Here is a 27,472-nt window from a genome sequence, read left to right as displayed (position 1 = left end):
GGGGTGGAGAAGCAGATGGACACTTCTTCTGTGTGCCCTGACCAGGAATCGAACCCAGGACCTCCACACGCTGAGCCAATGCTCTACCACTGAGCCAACCGGCCAGAGCCTGCAGTGCTTAGCTTTCATCATTCATTATTTTCTTCAAAATGTTCTTGATAAGGACTCAAAAGAAGTGAATGTGTTTTGAAAGTTTCTAAAAGAGTAGAACATAAAAGTTCTCAACATAAGAAAACAATTCTAACTATGTATAGTGATAGATGTTAACTAGACTAATTGTGGTCATTTTGTAATATATACAGATATTGAATCGTTGTCTTGTATATCTGAAACTAATACGTTCTGACAATTATACTGCAATTTAAAAAACCAAGTGAGAGAACTTACACTTCAATGGAGAGTTCTTTATTTTGCTAGCACAGTTTTTTGTCTGTAGTAGAACTCAATTCTGTTCAGGATATTAAGGGGGGCCGGGCGTGGTGGCGCGCGCCTGTAGTCCCAGCTACTCGGGAGGCTGAGGTGGGAGGATCGCTTGAGCCCAGGAGTTCTGGGCTGTAGTGCGCTATGCCGATCGGGTGTCTGCACTAAGTTCGGGGACCACCAGGTTGCCTAAGAAGGGGTGAACCGGCCCAGGTCGGAAATGGAGCAGGTCAAAACTCCCGTGCTGATCAGGATATTAAGGGGGGGTTACAAACACACGTATCTAGATATAGGTGCTAGAGAATTGGAGTGTCTCGTGACTTTTGAAGTGGACAAGATCATTTTTATGTGCCTGAGTCTTCCCAAAAGATTGTGCAAGATGTGAATTATTCATAGAACTTCTCATAATGATGACATATATAGTTTGTTTATGATTTTTTGGTCTCGAGTTACCTGAAATAGTCTCGTATTTAAAGTCTTTCACTTCTGTCCTAGTGTTTGTATGATGTGTTAGTTTTCTTCCCCTCAACTTGCCCTTTCCCCCTTTCTTTAGAACAATTTGCTGTTGGCCTTAGAAACTGCATCCAGAAGGAAAGGAATTGCTGATTAAACCTGATCATACCAGAGTCTGCATACCACACATGACTGAACATCTTGATACCTTAGGGGAAGCAAGGGCAGAAAAAAGTTGTTATTTATATATTTAAGAGTCCTTCCTTTTCCAACATAAACATATGTCCTCTTGAAGGCTACTTTGTGCTACTGTAATTAGGAATAAGAATTTGGAAAGGTGTGGGAGAAAATTGTTCTTCTCTGAGGACTATATTTCCTTCCTCCCTTCTCTCCCCTCATCTCCCTCCTGTCCTCCCATAGTGCCTTACAAAGGGAAAGACTTGCTTTCTTTTCTTCAAAAATTTTGATGAATAGGTCTTTCAAAACAGCAGAGAAGGACTTCCTTTAAGATCTGATTGTAGAGTACCAAGTTGTGACTTGTTCTTTAGAGCAGTTCTTACACTGCTGCTCCCAGGGCGCGGGCTGGAATGACAGCTCTCATCCCCACACTTCTGGAATCCCCTTTCTCTGTCCTCTGATGTCCCTGTTGTGAACAGGACTGGTCAGGAGGCTGGCTGGACCTCAGGCCAGGGCTCGCTCACTTTTCCTTTTCCAGATCCCAAGAGGGTGAGGCAAAGTTTGAGGGTGATTTGGACATTCGGATTATTGTTCGAGACTCTCTCTAGCTTGGTGGACAAAGTTTCCCTGGGTTCTCCCAGATTAATCAGAGTGCAGACTAAAATCTTCAGAGTGACTTTAGCTTATGGACGACCCATAGAAAATTCCTGGGCTGTGGATAATTTTGAATCCTTTCTGTAACTTCAACTCTAACTCAGAAGAGTGAAGCCAAGAGATTTTCCAAGCCACAACCAATACCAGGAAAATCCTAAGAGAATCTTTTCGGGGAGAATAGGTGAAAAGAGAAATGACAGTTCGTCCCTGAAACTGTTGCCTCGCACCGGGTGAAGGTGGGTTTTCTCTTTCTTCTGGAGCACCCTCAGACCACTGGTAAAGCCGACTCGCTGTCCACTTCAGAATACAGCAGTGCTTCCTTTGAATTTGGGGATTTGGGAGGGAGTGTGCTGTGGTCAGAGAGGGTGCCTCTGTCAGCACTGTGTTTGCATTCTGGTTCTGTCACTTAACAACACTGGCAGGTTAATCACTCTGCTCAGGCCTCGGCCTTCTTGTCTACAAGATGAACATGATAATACATTGTGTGGTTATGAAGAGCAGGGTTGGCAAATGGGTAAAAAGCTATACTGGGCCCTGGCTGGTTGGCTCAGCGGTAGAGCGTCGGCCTAGTGTGTGGAGGACCCGGGTTCGATTCCCGGCCAGGGCACACAGGAGAAGCGCCCATTTGCTTCTCCACCCCTCCGCCGCGCCTTCCTCTCTGTCTCTCTCTTCCCCTCCCGCAGCCGAGGCTCCATTGGAGCAAAGGATGACCCGGGCGCTGGGGATGGCTCCTTGGCCTCTGCCTCAGGTGCTGGAGTGGCTCTGGGTTGCAACATGGCGACGCCCAGGATGGGCAGAGCATCGCCCCCTGGTGGGCAGAGCATCGCCCCTGGTGGGCGTGCTGGGTGGATCCCGGTCGGGCGCATGCAGGAGTCTGTCTGACTGTCTCTCCCTGTTTCCAGCTTCAGAAAAATGCAAAAAAAAAAAAAAAAAAAAAAAAAAGCTATACTGTGCACTCTTAGGTAAAAAAACATTTCCTGCTAATACATTTACATATATATTATCTGATATGGTTGATGTACTGATAATCTATTTTGCATGAGATTCCACAGCTGTTCTTTTACATAGGAGGCAAGTCTTAAACATGACCTGTGTTTTCTCCTTATTTTAGGCATAAAAATGATTATTGTTGGAAATCTAGGAATTTCAGAGAGTAAAGTGTTGAAAATAGAAACAACCTGAAGTCCATCACCTAGAGATAGCAGTTAACATCTTGGTTTATCTTTCCAGTCCTTTCTCTTGATATTTTGTGTGTTGCTGTGTAGTTAAACACAGTGAAATTACATACTTACTGTTCTAAGACTATCTTCTCAGCAAGACTCTCACTGTCGTAATCTAGTAGCAGATCTCCAGTGGTGGGTAACACAGGCCCAGGAAGTGAGCAAACATATATAAGCATGAGCATACATAATACATTCATGTAACTTCCTGATGGGAAAATACCAGAAATTGCTAAAATACCATTTTCTTGGGCTCAAAATAGGATAGTCAGTAATGTTAATTATTAAATAAATTACTTTGAACTACCTAGAGCTGCCATTTTACTAGGTGTATGACCTTTGGAAGTTACTTAAATAGCATCACAGTTCTTTGAAATGGAAATAATAAATAGCGTAGCTTTCGGGGGATCAAATGAGCTAGTATATATAAATCAGACAGTGTCTGGTTCATAGTAAGTGCTGGCTCCATCTTAGCTATAATAGCAGTATTACCCAGTAGAATTACCCAACATGGCACAGGTGTTCGATAGATACTCACTCTTGAAGTACCTAATATTTTGTTTCTACTTTTCCTTTTAATGATCTACTCTCTCCCTCTTAACGTTTTATTTTTTGTATCTTCTTATTTCTGTTATGTTTAACTTTGCAAATTTACCTAATTATCCTATTATTCCTTTAGTAAAAGAGTAACCTAACTAATATTTTAAAGAAATTAAAGATCATATTCTTAGGCTCCTGCCACCAGAAGACACTCACTGGTGTCGCATAAGAAGTGCTGAGTATCTGTGGTGTTCTGCACAGCGGGAGAATGTGTTTTTAGTTTGGACACCAACTAAGAACTTACTTGTCCTGCCAGGAGGGGTAAAGTAGAACTCTTTTACTACTGAAGCGTGTAGTAGATAGAAGTAAAAAAACACAGAGGGCATAGGCAGGAGGAGCTCAGAGAAGGAGGACAACCTCTTGGCTGTTAGGGTCTTGTCAGAGGATCTCATAGGAAATAGTCCATAATGACTGTGCCTTCAGGAATTTTTAGAGTCATAGGTGGAGGCTGTGGCTCTTAGGCAGGGCCTAACAGGTAGCACAGCACCTGGAAGTCAGTAGATACTCAGTACATGTTGAAAAAGAATGAATGAGTGAATGGGTGAGAGAAATAAGAAATTGACACTCCCATTGTAACTTAGGGTAAAGCAAGAACAGTTGGTCAATCCATAAGAATACTTCCAGAATCTGAGGAAATTTTACCAGACAAAAGAGGTTAGTCTCTTAGTTGTACCTGACACAAGGAGTTTATTTTCTTAATGAGAAAGAATTCACCCTTTCAGAGAGTATTTGTTGAGTATGTACTACGGGACATGGTTTTAGGCATTGGGAATACAGTGAGAAGAGCATTCAAAGACGCTGTTCTCAAGGAGCTTCCATTCGAATGGAAGGAAACAGAGAGTACACAATAGGTAAAATATGCATGGGGATGATGTGGGGTAGGAGGGAAAATAAGACAGGGCTTAGGGGGTTGCTATTATATATATAATGGTCAGGGAGATAGACTCTCTGATAAAATAACATTTGAATAGAGAGCTAAAGAAAGTGAAGAAGGAAAACATCTGGATACCCAGGTGAGGAGCAATCCCGGTAGAGAGAACAGTAAATGCAAATAGCCTGAGGAATAAAACAGCAAGGTCAATGTGGCTAGCTAGAGTAATGGGCAGTTTCCGGGATCTTGTTTGAGGGTAGAGGAGGGTAGGTTGTATTTAGTGTCATATTGTGATATATAATAAGAAATACATATTTGGTCTTTGTCCTCATTTCTGGCACAGAGCTTTTAAAACCCTTGAGATGTCCTAAGTGATGAGAGTGATAAAGGTGACTTTTGTTATGTCAATGAGATAATTTTTGGACCTAAGGCTAGGGGTTAGTTGCCAGGAAAACCACCTTGTGTTTGGAGGGTTGGAACTTTCTGTCCTATCCCCTAACCCCCAGAGAAGGGATAGGGGCTGAAGACTGAGATTTAACCAATCATGCCTATGTAATAAAGCCTCCAGTAAAAACTCAAGAGGACAGGAGTCAGAGAGCCTCCAGATGATGAACACATGGAGGTACTGGGAGCTTAGTGTGCTCAGAGAATGGCAACCATGTGCCCCTTCCCACATACCTTGCCCTGTGCATCTCTTCCATCTGGCTGCTCCTGAGTTATTTTATAATACTCTGGTACTCTAGTAAGTAAAATGTTTCTCTGATGTCTGTGAGCTGCTCTAGCAAATTAATCAAACCCAGGGAGGGGGTTGTGGGAACCTCTGATTTATAGTTAGTTATAAGTACAGATAGCAACCTGGACTTCTGATTGGCATCTTGAAGTCCAAGAAGTGGGTCATAGGAACCTTCAGTTTGTTGCCATTCAAAAACACAGGTGACAACCTAGACTTGCACTTGGCATCTGAAATTGGGGATGAGAAAGGCAGTTTTGTAGGAACAAACCCCCATAACTCATGGAATGTGATGCTATCTCCAGGTACTGTCAGAATTGACTTGAATTATAGGACACCTAGCTTGTATCCAAGAATTGCTTAGTGGTATGGGACCCACCCCTTCCTGCCCCCAACACACACACACGCACACACACACACACACACACTCTCTCTCTCTCCCTCTCTCTCTCTCACACACACTCACACACACTTACACATGCACACACTCAAATTGGGTCCCAGAACCATTTGAGTAAGACATTGTAGGTTGTGGTAGGTTTGGCTTTTACTTTCAATGAGATGGTGTCATTGGAGAATCTTACAGAGGCATGCCCATGATTTGATTTCCTTTGTAACGGGGTTGCTTTATCTACATTGTGTAGAATAGGTTATGGAGGGCAGAAGTGTAGAAGTAAGGGGACCAGTTAGGATACTCTAGGCAGGAGATGAGGGTGGCTTGCCCAGGAGTGGCAATGGAAATAATGAGAAAAAATCAGATTCTAGATCTATTTGATTGTGAAAGAGGTCAGTCAAGGTGACTCCAAGAAAAGATAGAGTTGCCATTTACTGGGAGGAGCGAGCAGGTATAGGCAGGAAAATCAAGAGCTCCGTTTTGCATCTGTGTGCTTGTTGTGGCTGCTGGACAATTCAGGGGAGATACCAACGAGGTATTTACAACTGAGGAGAGAGGTCCGAGTTAGAGATAAAGAGGCCTTATCTAATGCTATATGATGCCGTGTTATTAGATGATCCATGGAATTAGTGGATCAAGAAAGAGAAAAAGAGGTTTGAGGATTGGTCCTAGAGCACCTGACCAAGTCTAGAAGATGGAGAAAACTGAGAAGAAAAGGCCAGGAGGAGGAAGAGTGCTGACCTGGAGGCAAAGGGAGGAAAGGGAGCAATCAACAGTCTCAAGTGCTGGTGGAGGTCATGTGAAGTGAGACCCCAGAACTGACTACTAAATTCTGCAATAGGAAGGTCACTGGTGACTGTAAATGGACACTTTTAGTGGGAACTGAACTCTAAAATAGGTACTCACAAATATCATATGATTTCACTTATATGTGAAATCTAAACAATATATCAGTTTACATTCCCACCAGCAATGAATGGGGGTTCTTTTTTCTCCACAGCCTCTCCAGCACTTGTTATTACCGATCTTGTTGATAACAGCCAAAATAACAGGTGTGAGGTGCTATCTCATTGTTTGATAGTTTTGATTTGCATTTCTCTAATAGCTAGCAAAGATTGCACAGCCACTATGGAAGACAGTACAGCAGTTCCTTAAAAAATTAAGAATAGTGCTACCATATGACTCAATAATCCCTCTACTGGGTATTTACTTGAAAAACTCAAAAACATTTGTACACAAAGACATCTGCATCCCCATGTTCATCATAGCATTATTCATGGTGGCTAAGACTTGGAAACAACCCAAGTGTCCCTCGATAGAGGCTTAAATAAAGACGATGTGGTATATACAATGGACTACTATTCAGTAATAAGAAATGAAATCATATTACCACTTACAACAATATGAGAACATTGTACTAAGTGAAATAAGTAAATCAGAAAAAGCTAAGAACTATATGATTTTATACATAGGTGGAATATAAAACTGAGACTCATGGACATAGATAAAAGTGAAGTAATTACCAGAGGGTGAGGGTGGGGGAGGGGAGGGAAGTAAAAGAGGGCCAAATATATGGTGATGGACAATGATTTGACTTTGGGTAAGGGGCACACAACACAATGGACAATTCAAATGCTATAGAGATGTTCACCTGAAACCTCTGTGTTCTTGTGAACCAACTTCACCCCATTAAATTCAAATTCTAAGTAAAAAAAACCCTAAAGAAAATATAAATGAACAAACAAAACCGAAACAACTCAGAGATACAGAGCACAGAGGGGAGGGAGTTTGGAAGACTAGGTTAAAAAGGTGAAGGGATTGAGAAGTACAGATTGGTTGTTACAAAATAGTCATGGGGTATAAAGTACAGCACAGAAAATATAGGCAATACTATTCTAATAACTATATATGGTGTCAGGTGATACTGGAAATATCAGGGAGACCACATTGTAAAGTACAGTGTGTCCGTAAAGTCATGGTGCACTTTTGACCGGTCACAGGAAAGCAACAAAAGATAATAGAAATGTGAAATCTGCACCAAATAAAAGGAAAACCCTCCCAGTTTCTGTAGGATGATGTGGCAGCATGTGCACATGCGCAGATGATGATGTAACACCATGTATACAGCAGAGCAGCCCATGGCCATGCCAGTCGAGATGTGGACAGTACAGAGGAAAGTTCAGTGTGTTCTGTGGCTCGCTAAATTCGAATCCGTGACCAAAGTGCAATGTAAATATTGGCATGTTTATAACAAAGCGCCACCACATAGGAATAATATTACTCGGTGGGGTAAGCAGTTGAAGGAAACCGGCAGTTTGGTGGAGAAACCCCGTTCTGGTAGGCCATTAGTCAGTGACGAGTCTGTAGACACTATACGGGATAGCTACCCAAGGAGCCCTAACAAATCTGTGTGTGAGCCCACATCAAACTGCACTGAATAGGTATGAAACTGGGAGAGTTTTCCTTTTATTTGGTGCAGAGTTCACATATCTATTGTCTTTTGTTGCTTTCCTGTGACCGGTCAAAAGTGCACCATGACTTTACAGACACACTGTATATGATTGCCTAACTACTATGCTGTACACCTGAAACTAATACAAAACAATATTGAAAATAAACTGTAAGTGAAAATAAATAAGTAAATAAGTAAATAAATAAATAGAAAGTAAAAACTAAAGCCTAAGACAAAAAAATTAAAGTAAGTCTTAACCATTTTGTGATTAAGGACTAAATCCTGCTGTGTTCACAAACTTCTAGGTTTAAAACAAACACTAAATGAATGAATAAATGAATGAAACCTACCTTCTCTGCTATTGATAAGAGCTATCAGGATTGAGAAGTCCTCTCTTGAGTTTCGTAGGCAAGAGTTTGGCAGCCAGATTGGGCTGAACCAGGTTAGCAGCAGGTTTACAGAAGGCTGCTGAACCAGGTTTGTTTATGTCTGGGTGTGGGTCTCTTACATAACCATGCCAGTAGGCCACATTTTTCTGTGGCTAGAAGGCTCTTAGCTTCTTGAGGGAGAGTTAGATTTCCTTATGAACCAGATTGTAGAGCCCCTAGGCTGGTCTGTGCTCTTAATTGTCTCCTGCCAGATTCGGGGTAGTTGTAAATGTCAGAGAAAAGGGAGGCATCTGCAGCTGACTTTCTCTCTCTTCCTTTACTAGTACCAATGTCCCTGCATTCTATGGCTAAAATAGACAGCCTTCAGTTGTCTGTCCTGTGCCACCTAACTAGAGCCTCTAGTACAGCAAGCAAGTGCTGATGAAAAATGCTGCTTCGGGGAGTTCTTGTGGGGTTCCACAGATCACATTATAAAGCATCGAGAATAATGGGGGGGGGGCGAGTCCTCAAGAGTTGCTGTTTATCCTCCAGGCGCTCTGCAGCGAGTACTTGGCCCAAATCCACTTTGTCATGTTAGAACACGGTCGTTTCTGAAATCTTCCCTTTATTCTTGAGAAATGTTGTCTCTGATGGTTTGACTTTACATTTGTTCCTCCTGCTGTTAGAATCTCTCCTGTTTCATGAGGTCTCACCATTGAGTCATTGCAGGTAACTCTTAATGGGTAGTTTGACTTTGCTTTTCAGTTACCTTGTTTAGGAGGGACTTTTCTTAACATGTGCTAAGCCAGAAATACACGAGTTACAGCATTTTTAAAACTCTCCATATAGAAAATGGAGTATTTTGTGAATTCCAGTTGCTTTGGGTTGGTTTTAAGCATGTAAAGTTGTAAAAGAATTGAAACGACACTAAATATTAACACTTGCAACCTCATTTCCTTATACAGTAATATCAAGTTTTTACCTAGTGCTTACTTTGTGTCAGATTATGTTCTAACTACTTAAAATATAAATCCTTATGACAGTGCTAAAAGATAGACATATTCTCATCCCTGTTCTACAGATGGGAATGGTGGTACAGAAAGGTTAAATCATTTTCTAGGGGTCACACAGCTAATAGATGATGGAGTAGGGTCCTGAATCGGGCAGCCTGGGGCCAAGGATCTTAACTATTACAATTCATTGCTCTTCACTAATTTAAAATTTACAGCTATCTGGATGAGAGTTGAACTTTTTACAAAAATATCCTTAATTAATTTATTTTTTATTTTTATTGAATTTATTGAGGTGACATTGCTTAATAGAATTATGTAGGTTTTAGATATATAATTTGATAATACCTCTTCTGTATATGGTATTGTGTGTTCCCTACCCCAAGTCAAAAAATAGTATTAATGTAAAACAGCTGATCCTTACTGCAAATAATTTTTATAGGTTCATTGAAAAAGAACTAGAAGGACTTTTTTGGCAACAACTTTTCACTTAATTTGCTTTTAAAGTAGTTACATATGGAAGCAATGAAATCATATCACTTGAAAATCTTGAAAAGATAAAGTTTCTTAAGAAAATGAAACGATTGTAGATTTTTCTTTATAATGGGCTGAAACTGCAGCAGTTAGCCATTTTAATATAGGTAGCTGATGTTTATTTGAAAGTATTTTTAAAGACTTCTTTTTTCACAATAAATCTTATTGTGCTGGTCTGGAGCCCATTATCTGCAGTGATTATTGTTGCAGTGAATAAAAGTGTTAAAAGTCTGTCATCTTCTGATTTGTCATTGTCCACTTCTAAACCCTACTATCTGTTGGTGTCCTCTGACAAGTAGAAGCTACAGCTGCCTCAGGGAATTATAATGAAAAGGACTTTTGGGCTAATTTTATAAATAGTTACAATGAGTAACTCAGCAAATCTACATGGCAAGTTATGGGTGACAAATCTAGGGAGGAGATGTATTTTTCACTGCTATATTATATAGTCATGCGCACCCTCACTAACCCCCTCAAGACTTACTGTCTCAGTGGAATCATTACCTAATTGACAGGATGATGACATGATCTAGGCAAGTTTTCCTAAGTGTAAGGTAAATTCTTCTGGGAACCTTCAATCTTAGAGATGGTATCCCAACCTAACATAAGATGACATTGACTTAGGTAGTGAGGAAGTTATTTCTGTTTCACTTTTCTTTTGACCTTTCTGCTAATTCAAGGAGAAAGTCAGTTAGGCACCCAGAAGAATTTTCTAAAACAATGATCAAATTAATCATTCACAAATTAGATTCCAGCTCAGTCAAAGTAACTGTAAGGTATTTTTCCCTGCTGAGGAAGAAGAAAGGGGCCAGAGCCACAAAGTGTAGAACAGCAAAGGCTTTATTTAGTACAGCACATCCCGCCCGACAATGTTCCCAGGTACCGGGGACAGAGGCCAGGGAAGTCGCATAGGGTGACCCATGTGGGGGATATTTAAAGGGTCCTGTCTAGGGTGGTCGAGCTAATATGATGTGGTGAAATCTCACTGGCTGACAGACAGAAACTCTTTTCCCAAGGACTCCTGGGAAGTTTCTTTTGGCACGCTTGGTTGTGGGCGGCTCTAGCCAAAGTTCCCAGGTCTGAGTTCCTCACGTGATCTTTCCCATTGCTGACCACCCTACATTCCGACCTTTTGTGTTAATTAGGGGCGCCACTTATTCGCCTGGCTACTTCCTGCTGATTAGGGGCATCATGGGGAGGGGGAGATCAGAAGGTGGTGGTTTTGAGGGGTGTCACGAGGGACATCTGTTTGGCCGTGAGTTGAGAAACCTCACGGATGCGGTTCTGTAAGGATTTAAAAAGAAAAGAGTAATAGGGGGATTTGCAGGGTCCAGCCTTTTGGTGAGCTGGAGATGGGTAGGGCCCCCAGTGGTTCCAAACTGCCAGCGATACTGTATGAGGGTAAGCTTGAGGTGAGAGACATGGTTAGAAATGAGGGTAGCATTGATTATGGGGAGCCCTTGGTATTGAGGAATGGTAGGAGTAAGTGGGAAGATGCTGTTGTAGCATCCACCGGGTCAAGAACAAACGTCGGAGACTTTCAGGAGTATAGATGTAACTTTATTGGCCAGTTTTACCTGCGCAGGGGCAAATTCCCGAGGTGTCCAGAGACACCGTGCTCACAAGGAGCTACAGATGGGAATCGCACCTAGCGCTCACAGCTAAAGCTTTTTATAAGCTAAGCAAGCAAGCCTCATACAGAAGCAGATGTGGCGGTAACCTATTTGCTAAGGGCGCTGCACATAGCATAGCAACAGGGGCTGGGGTCTAGCTCATTGGCGAATTCCAAACCTAAACTTCTGATAAGGGTCTTTTAACCAATAGAATACAATCATTTGTCTCTTTTTTCTTTTTTTTTCTTCTTCTCTCTCAGCTTCCCAGAGTCCCTATCTGTCTCTGCTTCTTGAATGACCTTGGGCATGTTACTCCTAACAGAACAGGAGCAGGACCTGCCTGTAACCCTTAAGTTCCCTGTTCCATTAGTGCCTTGCTTATTTTCTGATCTTCTCTTGGTCCTTACATTCCCTACTCCTATTAGGGCATAAATCAAACCCTTGATTCTTCATCAGAAGGAAGGATGGTGTAGGTAGGTTGAGACAGAACCATCACTTTTACAGTCTCGATTCTTTCCTTAATAAATGTAAGGAGTTTATTAATAACTACAGGCCCAATAGTGAGAGCTAACAAAAGTATCAGTAATGGCCCAGCAATTGTAGATATAAGAGTGGTTAGCCAAGGGGAAGTTTTGAACATAGAGGCATACCATCCTGGGTCATCTTCTTCTAAGTTCCTATTTTCTAATCTGTTTGCAAGTACCTTGATATTCTCTCTAATTACTCCAGAGTGGTTAGCATAAAAACAGCATTCTTCTCTTAGAGCAGCACACAGTCCTCCTTGCTCGAGTAGGAGGAGGTTTAGTCCTCTCCTATTCTGAAAGGCTACCTCGGCTAGGGAGTCTATTTGCTTCTCGAGGTATATTACCTGGTTTTGGAGAAGCGCAATATCTTTGGAGAATGTCTTGGATAGCTGTCTGAGGGTAAGTTCCCCTTGAATGAGGGATGCTGTCCCTACTGCTGCTGACCCTACAATTCCTATGGTAGCTATGATAGGGATAAGAAGTGGAGCTCGTTTTTCCCGCCTCGGGGGAGCCACAAGGAATTCAGGATTTCCCCCATACAGATATACCTGTGGAATAATGTAAGCACTTACACAAAGTTCAGGATGACTGGGGACTATACACTTGAAGATGCCTTGAGTACACACAAACCATAGTCCTTCAGGTGCCTTCGTCACTTTCAGGTCCTCTAGGGTGGCGAGTAGAGTTTCTTGGTTAAGGCAATAGTCACTGTAATTGGAATTACCTAAGGTGAAATTTGCTAAGAGGTAGCAGGTTCCTTTCCCATGGAACTCTGCTAAAGTGAGAGATCCTTCTGAGACACAATCTTTCATCTGATCCTGGTTCCGGTCCCTCGTAAGGGTTACTGTAGTAGGAGCCAGTTCCCCTTCTCTCAAGGTGTTGGCTCCAAGCCCTACATAGAAAGGGGGTCTGGGACTAAGGCAAAGCCAACAAGATTCTGTAATTTCAGGCTGTGTCTTGTTAAAGAAGGGGAATACCTTATCTAATAAATCTAGGGCATACGTCTCTTGGTGGTGTGGTCTTTCCAGTAATGGGCTGGGAGTGTAAAAAGGCAATTTATGGTCCTGCTCCTCTGGCTCTATTGGGAAAGAGTCTACAGTAGGAGTCGTGGTAGCTCCGCTCTGGTCTAGGCCTGTCTTACTGTCCGGGAGTTTTGGTGCTGCTGAAGTGTGTACTGCTGGAAGGCTGACAGGGGGCCTAGGTGGCAGCCCATTCCCTACTCCTATTAGGAAAGGTCTGTTCTTTGTAGGAAGCTTTCTAATGGTGAAAAAGGTACCAGGATCATGTCCAGTTACATATAATCTTAGCCCCCAGGTTTTTCCTGAATTCCAACTTGGGTCTTTAGGCTTCTTAATAGTAATGATAGTAGGGTTACAATTATCTTTAGCACAGTCCTCATCCCAACCATCATTGGGCCTTCTTCCCCCAATTTAGTTCCTAATCGAAAAAGACTTATGTCTGGGTCTGGTTTCGGTGGACTCCATTGAAATTCACTGACAAGTGTTTCACAACCCCACGCTTTACAAAAATAATCTGAGTGAGACCCACAAATTCGGTGCTGTCCGGAAGGGGGTTCAGGGCAGGCATAGTGTGGAGTATACCATAAAGCCCTATTTTTAACATGAGGTGCACACTTACTACCTGCAGTGTATGAGCTAGGCCAGTTATCTAAGAGCGGGCTCCTGGCTGAATCAGAATGTCTCCAAGCTGCTGGTGAATCACAGAATTTTTCTTCAAAAAACTTTGATAAATCAGCTTGGAGTGTTATGGAGGTGCTACTATCCCAGGTGTTATTCTGTGCTATAACTGAGCCATCTGCTGTCCTGATTAAAACCTATTCCTGCAACTCTAGTCCCTTGCTGGGTAAATAATAAAAAGTCATCAGTCCTAAGTGGAGGAGAAGGTGAGCTTTAGAGGCTCTCCAGGGGTCTGTTTGACTTGCCATCTCCAGGATCTTTCGTCAGGTGGTTGGGCTGATTTCACATGGGAGAGATGGATCCAATAGGGCTTTTCTGCTATCCGGACTGCAGAAGGGGTACTGAGCAACACCTGGAATGGTCCTTGCCACCGCGCCTCTAGGTTCCCTCGACGGTGGTTGAGAACCCAAACCCACTGTCCAGGGTCCGGTGGCGACAACCTCTGGGCGTTGTCTTCTAATGCTGCAGCTCTCTGTTCCTGCAGCTCCCTTACTTCTCTCCGAATCTGCTGCGATGCCTGTAGAGACTTGAGGAAAGTATGATTAGACATCTCTATTTCCTCTCTGGTGAGTTGGGGTACCATTGGAACGGATTGTCCAAACATAAGCTCATAGGGGGTCCATCTATTAGTGTTAGGTGTACACCTAACCCGGAACAGGGCAAAAGGGAGTAACTCTACCCAGTTTTCACCGGTCTCCTCTCTTAATTTAATTAGAGTTTCCTTTAATGTCCTATTCATTCGTTCTACTTGTCCTGAACTCTGAGGCCTATAAATACAATGCAATTTCCAATCAATTCCTAGCCTCGTAGCTAATTCCTGGGAAATCTTAGAGATGAAAGCTGGTCCATTGTCAGATCCTATGGCTATAGGAATTCCATATCTAGGGATGATCTCTCTTAGCAGAATCTTGCAAACTGTGGAAGCAGTTTCACCCTTGGTGGGAAAGGCTTCCGTCCATCCTGTAAAAGTATCTATTAACACTAGTAGATACTTATATCCTGCCTTTCCTGGAGTCATTTCTGTGAAATCTATTTCCCATAACTCTCCTGGGCACTTTCCCCTATATTTAACTAAAGGGGGGAGCTTCTTGTTTATAGCATTGACCTTAGCACAAGCCTTACATCTAGAAACTATGGATTGCACGATATCCCTAAGCTGGGGTCCCCTGTAGTATTTCTTAATTAGTTGTTCTATCTTATTTTGCCCTAGGTGGGAACTTGCATGGACTTCCTTTGCAATCTTTCCTATAACTCCCTGGGGTAGGTAGAGTCTAGTGTCAGGTAGTTCTATCCACCCCTGCTTATTTCTTTTACCCCCTAATTGCTTTCCCTCTTGCTCTTCCTCAGGAGTATACTTAGGGTTGGGAGGCAGCATGGGTTGAGGCAAAAGTGGTAGAATGTCTGCAGTTCCTTCTTTTGCAGCTTCTCTGGCAATGATGTCAGCAAAACGGTTTCCTTGAATAATTGGAGAGAGCCCCTTTTGATGTCCTTTGCAATGAATTATGGCTACTTTAGAGGGAAGCCAAATGGCATCGAGCAGGGCTAAAATCTCAGTTTTATTCTTAATTTCTTTTCCCCCTGTCGTTAGCAAGCCTCGTTCTTTGTAAATGGCATCATGAATGTGAGCAGTGGCAAAAACATACCTGCTGTCTGTGTAAATGTTGGCCACTTTGCCCTCAGCTATCTGGAGGGCCTGTGTAAGTCCAATTAACTCTGCTCGCTGTGCAGAAGTACCTTTTGGTAATGCTCTCTGCCATAAGACACTGTCCTGGGTAGTTACAGCTGCTCCTGCATATCTTTGTCCATCTCGGACATAACTGCTTCCATCAGTGAACAGCGTGAGGTCTGCCTTCTCATAGGCCTGGTCCCTGAGGTCCGGTCTGGCCCCTGTGACAGTGTCCAATATCTGTCTGCAGTCATGGACCACTGATGGGTCTGGCAACGGTAGCAAAGTGGCAGGATTTAAGGCTGCCGTCTTCAAGAACTGCACTGCTGGGGGATTCAATAACTGTGCTTGGTACTGTGTCAATCGAGCATTGGAGAGCCACCTATCCAGTGGGGCACGCAGCACTTGTTCTAGATAGTGTTCTCCAATAACCTGGATGTCCTGACCCAATGTCAGTTTGTTGGCCTCCTTAACTAGGATTGAGGTAGCAGCAAGTGCCCTTAAACAGGTTGGCCAGCCAGACGCTACGGGGTCTAGCTTCCTGGATAGGTATGCTACAGGCCTCTTCCATGGCCCAAGCTCTTGGCTGAGGATTCCCAAGGCTATCCCTCCCTTCTCAGCAATGTACAACTGGAAAGGTTTGGCCATATCTGGTAGGGCCAATGCTGGGGCAGCTACTAGGGCCTCCTTCAGTGCCTGGAAAGCCTTCCTTTCCTTGTCTGTCCAAATAAACTGTTCTTCTTTGCCCCGCGTCAATTCGTGGAGGGGCCTGGCCAGCTCTGCAAATCCTAATATCCAGAGTCTGCAATATCCTACTGCACCCAGAAATTCTCACACTTGCCTTTTGTTAGTGGGTTCTGGGATCTGCAACACAGTTTGAATCCTTTGACTGGATAATGTCCTTTGTCCCCCTTGTAAGTTATATCCTAAGTAACTTACAGTTTGGGTGACAATCTGGGCCTTCTTGGCAGAGACTCGATACCCCATCTGCTGGAGATCCTGGAGTAGGTCTAAGGTGGCCGTCTTACATTGCTCTTCTTCGGCTGCAGCGATGAGGAGGTCATCTACATATTGGAGCAACACAGTTAAAGGGTGGGCAGCTCGAAACCCCTGCAAGTCCTTACACAAAGCTTCATTAAAGATAGTGGGAGAATTCTTAAACCCTTGAGGAAGCCTGGTCCATGTATACTGTCCCACTAGTCTATTTTCCGGATCATTCCATTCAAAAGCAAATATCTCCTGGCTCTTGGGGGCCAATGGAATGCAAAAGAAAGCATCCTTCAAATCCAGTACTGAATAATATGTACAAGTAGGGGGTAATGAACTTAGCAAAGTGTAGGGATTTGGCACCGTTGGGTGAATAGTCTCTACCTGGGCATTTACTTCTCGCAGATCTTGCACCGGACGATAGTCCTGGGTCCCAGGCTTCTGGACTGGGAGCAAAGGTGTGTTCCAGGCTGACTGGCATTCCCGGAGGATATCTGCTGCTAGTAAGCGCTTCAGATGCTGCGCTATGCCCTGCTTAGCTCGTGCTGGTATGGGATATTGCCTTACCCACACGGGGCTAGCAGTGCTCAGCAACTGCACTATGACAGGTGGCTGATGAGCGGCTAAGCCTGGTGGGTTGGTTTCTGCCCACACCCCTGGCACCTTTTCCCGTATTTCCTCTGGGACCCCGATGACTTCATCCTTACCTTCCTGTAGGACTGCCATCAAGTATTCTTCAGATATGGGCACCGTTACCTCGAGACTGACTTTTTCCTTCCCCTCCTGGGAACTGCTGTCCTCTTGCCTAAAGGTTATTGTTGCTTGAAGTTTCTGCAAGAGATCTCGGCCCATGAGAGGATAAGGACAATCTTCAATGACTAGAAGTGAGTGAGTAATAGTGCCTCTACCTAAATTTGTGATTCCTGCAGTGGTCCGTGGATAAGCTACTGCTTTTCCCATTTCCCCTATTACTTTTGTATTTTCTTTTTGTATGTGTCCTTGTGGCTTCTTTAAAACTGAATAGGTGGCTCCCGTGTCAACCAGGAAGTCTATTGGCTTTCCTTCGTCTGTTAGGGTGACCATGGGCTCCTGGGAGCCAACAGAAATGGAGCCCTGGCCCCGTCAGTCCAAGGTTTGGAGCAAGACCTCTGGATCTTGCTTTAGCTTCTGACTGTTAACCCGTAACTTTGGGCAATCTGTCCTCCAGTGTCCTTTCTCCTTGCAATAGGCACACTGGTCCTTGCCTATTTGCTTCCGTGGTTGACCTTTCTCTTTGCCTTTTTGCTGCTCTCCTTTTCCCTTCTTCTCTGACTTATGAGCTGCAATGAGGATCTTGACAGCTGCTCTCCCTAGTTCTAAGTCATCCCTATTTATATATACTTTCTGAGCTATTTCAATTAGCTCACTTCTATTTTTCCCTTCAAATCCTTCTAATTTCTGAAGCTTCTTCCTAATGTCTGATGCAGCTTGCGTCACAAAAGCAATATTTACTAACCTGCGATTCTCCTCAGCTTCTGGATCTATAGGGGTATAAACCTTAGCTGCTCTAAAAATGTGGTGGGGGATTCTTCCCTTCCCTGGATAACCTCACTTACCTTACTGAAATTAGTGGGTCTCCTGGCTGCTGCTTTTAAATCCCGCAACAGAGCTCAGTAATACTGGAAGAGTGCTTCCTTTCCCCCTGAGGTATTTGGGTCCCAGGCCGGGGGCTACTTGGGAAGGACATTCTTGGCTTTCCCATCTATTCCCTCATCCTCTAAAACTGCTTTTACTGCTTCTCTCATTATTCTATTTCTTTGTTCTGTAGTAAAAAGAGTTTGTAAGACCTGTTGGCAGTCATCTCACGTTGGCTGGTGGGTCCTAAAAACTGTCTCAAGCAAGGATATTAGTCCCTGCGGTTTCTCAGAAAAAGGAGGATTTTCCCGCTTCCAATTGTACAAATCACTGGTGGAAAAAGGCACATAGATGAAGCGAGGGGGTGCTCGTGGACCAGCATCTGGTGCCGGTGGCACTTCCCGGAGTGGTAAAATGGCCGCATTCCCCTTGGCACCTCCTGCAGAAGGAAGCAAGATGGCAGTGCCTCCTGCAGGAGACAAAGGCAAGATGGCAGTGCCTCCTGCAGAAGGAGGCAAGATGGCGGTGCCTCCTGCAGGAGACAAAGGCAAGATGGCGGCATCTCCTACTGAAGGAGAAAGCGAATATATCGCCCCTCCTCGGGTGTGTGGTGGACTCAAAAATCCACTTATTTCCTGCTGCGTGGAATCAGGTGCTCCCTGCCGCTGATAGGGAGGAGGGAAATTTACTGGGTCTAAGGGATCCTCCAGTGGTTCAGGCAAGACAGGGTAAATTCTAGATGATGGTACAGTACATTCTAGATGACTGTACCAGGGAATTGGTCTTCTCCTTTTCTTCCCTACTGCCTTTCCCTGCCCTCTGGTTACTTGCAGTAACACATATTGCCCTTCTCTCTCTCTTGCCATTCTTTATGTACTTTCTGATATACCCTGGCTTATCTGTGGCAATATCAACCCACACATCTATATACAAATATTAGTCTGGATGGGGCACCTGGTAGATAATAGCTCGGACAGCAAACACAATAGGAAGATCAAAAGTTCCCTCAGTGGGCCACCCTACATCGAAGGCGGGCCATTCTAACTGACTCAAGGTCCAGAGGGTCTCTCGGTCCGGAGGTGGCCCTCCATACCCCTGGGCTCTTTTCTGAAAATCAGAAAAGTTGTTTAGCAGGCACTCAAGTGGAGAACTGGGTACAGACTCTTGTTGTCCCATTCTTCTTTATCCCGCTTTGTCTGCTTCTAAACCTTCAAGAATTAACAAAACAATTATCAAAATACCCTAACCAATAAGCAAAAAAAAGCTAGAGTAAAAGATTGTCTCACACTCAATTCAGGCATTCACACACAGACAAAACGCAGCGCAGCATGGTGCAGAAATTCCTAATGTGACTTGTCACTTCTAGAGTTAACTCCTAGAGTTAACAATTCCTTTCAGAAAATGGTGTCCTGTTCTGAAAGCCCTGGGTAGGTTACCAGGGGTGTCCCACCTACTACCTCAGGTTTATATGCTCCGGAGCTCAAAAACAAAACTAAACGAGGATCCTCAAAGAGTACTTACTCAACTCGAGCTGTCCCTCTGGTCTCCGACCAAAAACCTCCACCAAGGGAAATCCCGGGCGAGCCCCCAGAGATGTAGCATCCACCGGGTCAAGAACAAACGTCGGAGACTTTCAGGAGTATAGATGTAACTTTATTGGCCAGTTTTACCTGCGCAGGGGCAAATTCCCGAGGTGTCCAGAGACACTGTGCTCACAAGGAGCTACAGATGGGAATCGCACCTAGCGCTCACAGCTAAAGCTTTTTATAAGCTAAGCAAGCAAGCCTCATACAGAAGCAGATGTGGCAGTAACCTATTTGCTAAGGACGCTGCACATAGCATAGCAACAGGGGCTGGGGTCTAGCTCATTGGCGAATTCCAAACCTAAACTTCTGATAAGGGTCTTTTAACCAATAGAATGCAAACGTTTGTCTCTTTTTCCTTTTTTTTTTTTCTTCTCTCTCAGCTTCCCAGAGTCCCTATCTGTCTCTGCTTCTTGAATGACCTTGGGCATGTTACTCCTAACAGAACAGGAGCAGGACCTGCCTGTAACCCTTAAGTTCCCTGTTCCATTAGTGCCTTGCTTATTTTCTGATCTTCTCTTGGTCCTTACACTGTCAGCTGGATAGTGGCTCCGAGACTGTGTAGAATGTCTTGATTCAGAAGGGGTACAGGGCATGATGTCATAACTGAGAACGAGTGCGAAAAGGGGATTCCGTCCAAACTGCATGTCAGGGGTGGCGTGCAAAGGGAAAAAGAAGGGGTCCCATTCATTCCTATAACCGAGACCTGTGAAGGAACTAGAGGTCCAGAGTGTGATGGCAAAACAGAGAAGGCAGTCCCCATGTCCACAAGAAATGAGATGGACTTACCCGTTTCTACAGCATTACTCTGGGGTTTGGTGAGGCTGATGGGGGTCTCCGAGTCCAGGGCGTCAGTCCTAGGAGTTTGAGCGATGGGCCCACCTGGCTGGCTTGTCTTCCACGTAGAGACATTGAGGATGAGCCTGCTGCCCAAAGGGGGCAATTGCTCCGCCAGTTACTGGGATGCTTGCAATTAGGGCAGGGCTTAGTGGGTGGCCTCAGGCAGGGGCACTGCCGGGACCAATGACTCTCCTTGCCACAGTTAAAGCAAGCTTCTGGTGAGATTCCTCTTTGTGGTCCAGACTTAGGTCGGGCACCTTCTGTGCCTAGTCCCTGTTGCTGTGTCAGTCTCAGGGCTGCCATAAGAGCCTGGGTTTGGAGAGTTCCCTTCTGCTGCATGCAGGCCTGGCAAACAGCCTTGGCCTTTTCCTACTGGCCACAACTATTGAAAACTTTAAATGCCATGTTCACAGGTCCTGGATAGGAGTTTGGGGGTTGAGAATAAGAGGAGGAGGGCTCCTAGGGAGCCTGATACCCAGATCCAGCCGGAAATGCTGGAGCCAGAGGCAGGACAGGGCCAGAACTTCCTGTAAGCAGATTGGGGTTGGGCGTCCTGCAAACTGGTGTAAGGGCCAATGGCAGGCTGAGAATAGCCTGGTGGAGGAGGGGCTTAAGAACACAGTGGAGAAGTTAGGGGCCCTGGCCAGCAGGGGAAAAGAAAGAGAGATTGGTATTTACAAGTGAATGAGAAACAGGATTCTGTGAAGGGAGGGGAGGGGGCTCTTGGAGGGAAGAGGTCCAAGTGAAGAGGTCCGCAGAGGGACCAGAGAGGGGTCCCGAGAGAGGGGCGCCCCCGGGGGTCAGGCAGGAGGGGGAGAGAGTTGGGAGTCTGCGGAGAAGGAGGAAAGATCAAGAGTGGAGGGTTTAAGTGAGGTTTCTCTGGCCAAAAAAGGGCCTGCCCGGTGTAGCAGGCAGCACAGAGATTAGGATGGGAGTGCAAATAACTAGAAGCCCTGAATGTAAGGGATCTCCAACCAGTTCCCAGCTTTTTTGGCAATAGTTAAATTGGTGAGGGTGTTAAAACTGAAAGTCCCTTCAGGAGGCTACCTGCTCCGATTATCCAGTGGGTTCTGTGGCCTGGCCACAGCCAACAGTTTCTTCTTCTTTAGGGAGGGAGAGATTTTGGATAAGGCAACTCCAGGAGTGTTTTTGGATCAGGTTTAGATTCCTGTGCCACCACATCCGCCCTCAGTCCTCGGAGTAGTCAGAGTTGAGAATTGGTGTCCCAAAACTCAAGCTCTGGCCACCAGACAGATAAGTAAAGTGGGTGTGCTCAGGACGTCTTCATGGGCACACACGCACTCGGAACGGAAAAGACTTCCCTGACACAGCTGCGGTTTCGGACAGGAAACCTCAGCGGGAAGAACTGAGGGGAGTTTGGAGGCAGGGGACTTACCTCACCATGCGCTGAAGTGGGCGGAAGGTCAGAGGTCCTGGTTCTTTCTCGGAGGGGGAGGGGAAAGGAGCGGTCCTTGTGGACTTCTGACTCCTCCTGGGTTTCGGGCCCCAAATGTAAGGTATTTTTCCCTGTTGAGAAAGAAGGTAGGGGCCAGAGGCACAAAATATGGAACAGCAAAGGCTTTATTTAGTACAGTGCATCCCGCCTGACGATGTTCCCTGGTCCTGGGGACAGAGGCCAGGGAAGTTGCATAGGGTGACCCACGTGAAGGATATTTAAAGGGTCCTGTCTGGGGTGGTCGAGCTAATATGATGTGGTGAAATCTCACTGGCTGACGGACAGTCACTCTTTTCCCAAGGACTCCTGGGAATTTTTTTGGGGTTGCACTTGGTTGTGGGTGGCTCTAGCCAAAGTTCCCGGGTCTGAGTTCCTCACGTGACCTTCCCCATTGCTGACCACCCTACAGTAAACAAAGTCACTCCACCATCTTTTTGTTTGTTTGTTTTTGTATTTTTCTGAAGTTGGAAATGGGGAGGCAGTCAGACAGACTCCTGCATGTGCCTGACCGGGATCCACCCGGCATGCCCACCAGGGGGCGATGCTTTGTTGCAACCAGAGCCATTCTAGTGCCTGAGGCAGAGGCCATAGAGCCATCCTTAGCACCCAGGCCAACTTTGCTCCAATGGAGCCTTGGCTGCGGGAGGGGAAGAGAGAGACAGAGAGGAAGGAGAGGGGGCGGGGTGGGGAAGCAGATGGGCGCTTCTCCTGTGTGCCCTGGTCGGGAATTGAACCCGGGACTCCTGCACACCAGGCCGACGCTCTACTTCTGAGCCAACCAGCCAGGGCACTCCTCCATCTTTGAGTTTATTTTTACTGCCTGAGTTTGATCTCCTTATAGATTCTGACTTGCCACATAGGGCTAGGTAGATATATTTGTGGAAAAAAAGTTGAATCCAAATGACTTTTACCTGTGCGTGTGGAAACAGAAGTTGTTCCTGGTCCTGCTCATCCTTGAAGGGGGTAGGTCAGAATTTTGAACACCAGTCTTGCTCTGGACCAGAGTGGTCAGCAAACTGCGGCTCGCAAGCCAATGCGGCTCTTTGGCCCCTTGAGTGTGGCTCTTCCACAAAATACCACATGCAGGCACTACCTCGATAAGGAATGCACCTACCTATATAGTTTAAGTTTAAAAAGCCTGGCTCTCAAAAGAAATTTCAATCATTGTACTGTTGATATTTGGCTCTGTTGACTAATGAGTTTGCCAACCACTGTGCTAAACCATGGCTGTCAGATGACTGGGCAACACATTCACTGGTATGAGACCATTTGGGATAACATTTCATTTGGTTCTGTGTTTTTAAAATGAAAACCATCAATTATTTGCAATTGTTTTGTTGACTATCTTGTTAGTTCCTTAGTTCAGTGATCAATGAAATTTTAATTTGGCAGTGATGGAAGTGGTTAAAAGGGGCACAACCAGCGTCCCAAGTGTGATGGCAGACATGCCAGGTGTTCTACAGTCTGTGGACTTATGACATGAGAGCAGCTAAGCTGGATTAATGACACTTCAGAGGGCCATGTTGAGTCATTTATGATTGTTTAACAAACATTCTGTAAAATGACAAATGAGCAAGTATTTTCTTCAGAACACACTGAAAGGGTTTTGTCAGGTTCTTAATTTATAACCTTTGGAACATGCTTTTATGTTGAGTAATTAGAATCAAAATGTATAGTAATTGATCGTAAAGGTTATACTTGTGAAATTTTTGTGGACTTTGTATGTTATTTTGCTTACTACTTAAATAAATTGATAAAAGAAGGCATGATAGATATAAGATGATAATGTTTTACATTTACATTGTATATTTCCTTAAGGAGCTAAATAAAACTCTCATTTTGATGTTCTGTGGGAAAGAGATAGATTTAGATGCAGAATCAGAAGCCAGGACTGTTTGGCTCACACAATTCATGTATCTTTGTAATTTCTGTAATGTCAGCCTCGACTTTCTATGAAAGAACAGATTTTTTTAATTCCTAGTATATCACCCCAACAGTCATTCATTTTTTCAAAAATTTCTGATTCGCTTCCATGGGATTACCTGGGTTTTATGTTATGACATAGATAAGACAGATGGTGAGGTAAGTGCTATTTGTGATAGAACAGAGACAACACTATTCTTTTTGTATTCATTCAAGAAAACTTAATGGAATGTCAGTGAATATGACATAGCTATGGAAATAACTTTGAATCTATCCTATTAATTTATAGATATTGATAATATATGATGATAACACCCTATGATTAGTAATAATAACCTTGTACTTCACATTAAACATGTTTAAAATTACTACTAATAGTAACAAAATATAATAGTGACAGTGTTTATTGAGCACTTACTAAGTATTTAGTCATGTGTTAAGTGCTTTGCATGTCTGAACTAATTTAATCCTCATAACTACACAATGAGGAAGCATAATAATAATCTACTTTTACAGATGAGGAAACCTTATAAAGGTATCTGGAGGTTAAGTAATTTAGCCAAAGACACAGGAAATGAAGCAGCCTGGCTTGACTATGTTTTATTGCCTTCAACTCTATGCTTCTTACAAAAACAGTAGCATCTCAACTCTCTGGAACTCAACTTTGAGCAAAGTCATCTGTTTGGAACAAAGCTGAGAACATGGAAGCAAGCAGAAACATTTCTGTAATTGATAGAGAAGCAAAACTCTTTCTGTATGAGAGTACACATATTCAGCAGACAGTTCAGAGCCAGAGCTGCTAGACTGTATACTATCTTGGGCCCTTTACGAAAGGGTCTGGAGCCTGAACATGTCACTAGCACCTGAGAATCACAGTGGATTTCACTAATGCTTTCAAATGATTCATAAAGTGAATTTTAGTGTAATCTATTAGAAATTGAAAGCAAGAATCTCATTGATTTTATAAAAATCTGTCATGACTGGGAAACTAGTGCTTGAAATGGGCACATGCTTATCTAGAACAATGAAATTTTTATGACAGTTTTAGATAACTGAGAAGGTTTGAATGTAGAAAATAAAATGCTTGCATGTAGTTCTGAATAGGTGAAGATAGAGACATGCCATCCTAAAACAATCAATGAAGAAGGTAAAAGTAGATTGTAAAATAAATTCCTTCCACTTTATTTCTCTTGTTTTCATTTCTCCTCTAGATCGCTCCTTTGATGGCCTCAAAAAACCCAACCAGCCCTCCACATTCCATGTGGCAGGCCAGATTTCTGACATGCTGAATGGTGGCGATGAAGTCTATGCTAATTGTATGGTGGTAGATCAGGTAAGGTGTGGCTGATGTTACAAGGTGGACCTGCCCAATTTCCAAAGCCCGAGCTTATGAGAAATAGATTCAGCATGGTCATGATCCCCAACAGTTTTTTCCTAAGTGCAGTTGAGGTGATGCTGCAGCGGAGTCCCACCATGTGAGCATTTAACTGAGGCCCTTTCTTCAGAGCTTGGTTCACTTTCCCCTACCAAGGTGCACCAGCAGGGAGGGATCTTTTGACACTGCCAAGTGAGAGGAGTGTGAGAGCTCTTCAATGGGGCCAAAATAGGAAACTACCATTGGGAGGCCAATTTCTTCCCTATGGCTTTTCAAAAAACCATGTGTGTGTGTGATCTGCTTTAGCATTATTTGTTTTCAGATCCAGTGGGAGCTGGTTTGAGCAAGCACTTGGTGCCGGCCTCATATGATGCCGTCACATGAATTACTTGTTTACTCCTTAAACAACACACCTGTTAGCATGTAATAAGGTTATAAAGTGTTACAATTAAAACAGAATGGTGTTGTGTTGTAGGGAAGCTGGAGCTCTTTAGAATCCCCCACCCATTCCCAGGTGTGTTTGTGAGTTAAATCTCCTCAAGGCGGGTGGTTTGTGCTTCTGCACATGGATTTATCCTTCATTCTCTTCTCTAGCTCAGTGAACCTTATGCTTTAATATTTATAAAAATTAAAATGTAATTATTAGATCTGAAGATTTCTGCATGTTCTAATTTATGGGGGATTTAAAAGACTCAAGGGTAAGTTTGACAACACAGTTTCTGTCTTATCCACTAGCTTTAAAATGTAATCCCCATATAAATACACTGCATATATACTCATGGAGCAGTAAGATATTTTACCCTTTTTTGTTGTTGTTGCTAGCATGCATATATTATATCCTATTACTTACACATATTTACTGTGATATAAACTTTTTTCTGTCTAATAGATCTTCATTTTATCCCTGTAGTTGAATATCCCTGCTTTTTCTTTATTGTAAACTTTTTTCTAATAGATCTTAATTTCATCCCTGTAGTTGACTATCTCTGCTTTTTCTTCATTGTTACCTCAAATGCATCATATAAATGTATTGTATAAATGCATAGATTGGGATAAAATTCAAAATGACAGAGGAATGAACATCAGGACTTGGACATCATAATAACTGATATACTTTTGGTATAAAGCAGCTGAATATGAACCCTAGTTATGAAATCTAGGATGAGGCACAGCATTTAGGACAAAATGGGAGTTCTGAGGACATTCTCTGAAGATATAGGCTAATTGAACTTGGCGTGCTTTAGCCACGTTCTGATACTAATGGTTTTATTCTTTTGCTGTATTTTCTAAGCATTTAAATGAAATACCATATTTCCCCATGTATAAGATGTTCCCATGTATAAGATGCACCTTAATTTTGAGGCCTGAAGTTTGAAAAAAAATGTATTACATAAAGTTATTGAACTCAAGTTTTATTCATTATAAAATTCATGCAACTCCTCATCACTGTCAAAACTCCTATCCACTAGCTTGTCTTCATCTGTGTCTGATGATGAATCACTGTCATCATGTATTGCCATGTCCTCAGTTCCATCTATGGTATTTGAAATGCCACAACCACTGTATACAACACACCCCGTTTTTAGACCTTAAATTTTTCAAAAAAAGGTGTGTCTTATACATGAGAAAATATGGTACTTCTTGAGTTCCTCTTATTTTATTGTTCTGACTCTCAGTGAATACTGTAACATTTTTATTTACCTTAAGTAGCTAAAGTTGTACATGGCTCAATATTATGAAGGAGGAAACCAAATGTTTGCAATAAAACAGGAATAAAACTAAAACCGTGGATACAGATCATATAGTTCACTGTATCAGTGTAGTGTACTTATTATATCATTTCTCTTATTATCCCTATGTCCATTTGAATAGCAAGAATAACGAGTCCAATCTTGCATATTTAAATAATTTCTAGCAATATCTAGAAAGAATCATACTTACCTAATCTCCTTCATTTCCCTCAACTTAGCACAGAAACCTGAGAAGATTGCTCGTTTGTTTGCAGTGCTGGTTCTCATCAATTCTCAAGGTTATCAATCTACCTGATGAGGAAATTCACATGATAAAACTACTTTGGAAAATTACTCTGTCATATAGACTACTTTGGGGGGGAAATGTTGTATTTGGACATCCTTTTAAGCCTACATAATTCATTATAAAAAAATCCCTGTATACTCTTTATCAAAATTCCCCAAATGTTAATATTTTACTTCATTATACTCTGAGTATGTGTTTGTGTGTATGTGCATGCTAGTGCTTAAAATTTTACATATAAACCATGTGAGAGAAAATGGAAAATATTGTACCCCTC

At 43.3% G+C, this 27,472-nt stretch overlaps 1 protein-coding gene across 9 annotated transcripts in view; it reads left to right on the top strand.

The window, feature by feature from the left end:
- Positions 1–27,472, top strand: part of ARHGEF28 (Rho guanine nucleotide exchange factor 28) — a 373,409-nt gene that overhangs the window by 213,273 nt on the left and 132,664 nt on the right. For all 9 annotated transcript variants that reach the window (XR_010726857.1, XM_066241314.1, XM_066241342.1 and 6 more), the window contains one exon: positions 24,998–25,119. Coding sequence is in view for 8 of the 9 variants with exons in the window: in XM_066241314.1 (XP_066097411.1) it covers positions 24,998–25,119 (122 nt within the window). In the remaining variant the exon portion in view is untranslated. The remainder of the gene's footprint in view (positions 1–24,997; positions 25,120–27,472) is intronic.

This window comes from Saccopteryx bilineata, chromosome 1 (assembly GCF_036850765.1).
Source record: "Saccopteryx bilineata isolate mSacBil1 chromosome 1, mSacBil1_pri_phased_curated, whole genome shotgun sequence".
In the NCBI taxonomy this organism is placed as follows: domain Eukaryota; kingdom Metazoa; phylum Chordata; class Mammalia; order Chiroptera; family Emballonuridae; genus Saccopteryx; species Saccopteryx bilineata.
Note: the sequence above shows the minus strand (reverse complement) of the source record. Positions and strands in the feature narration are given on the sequence as shown.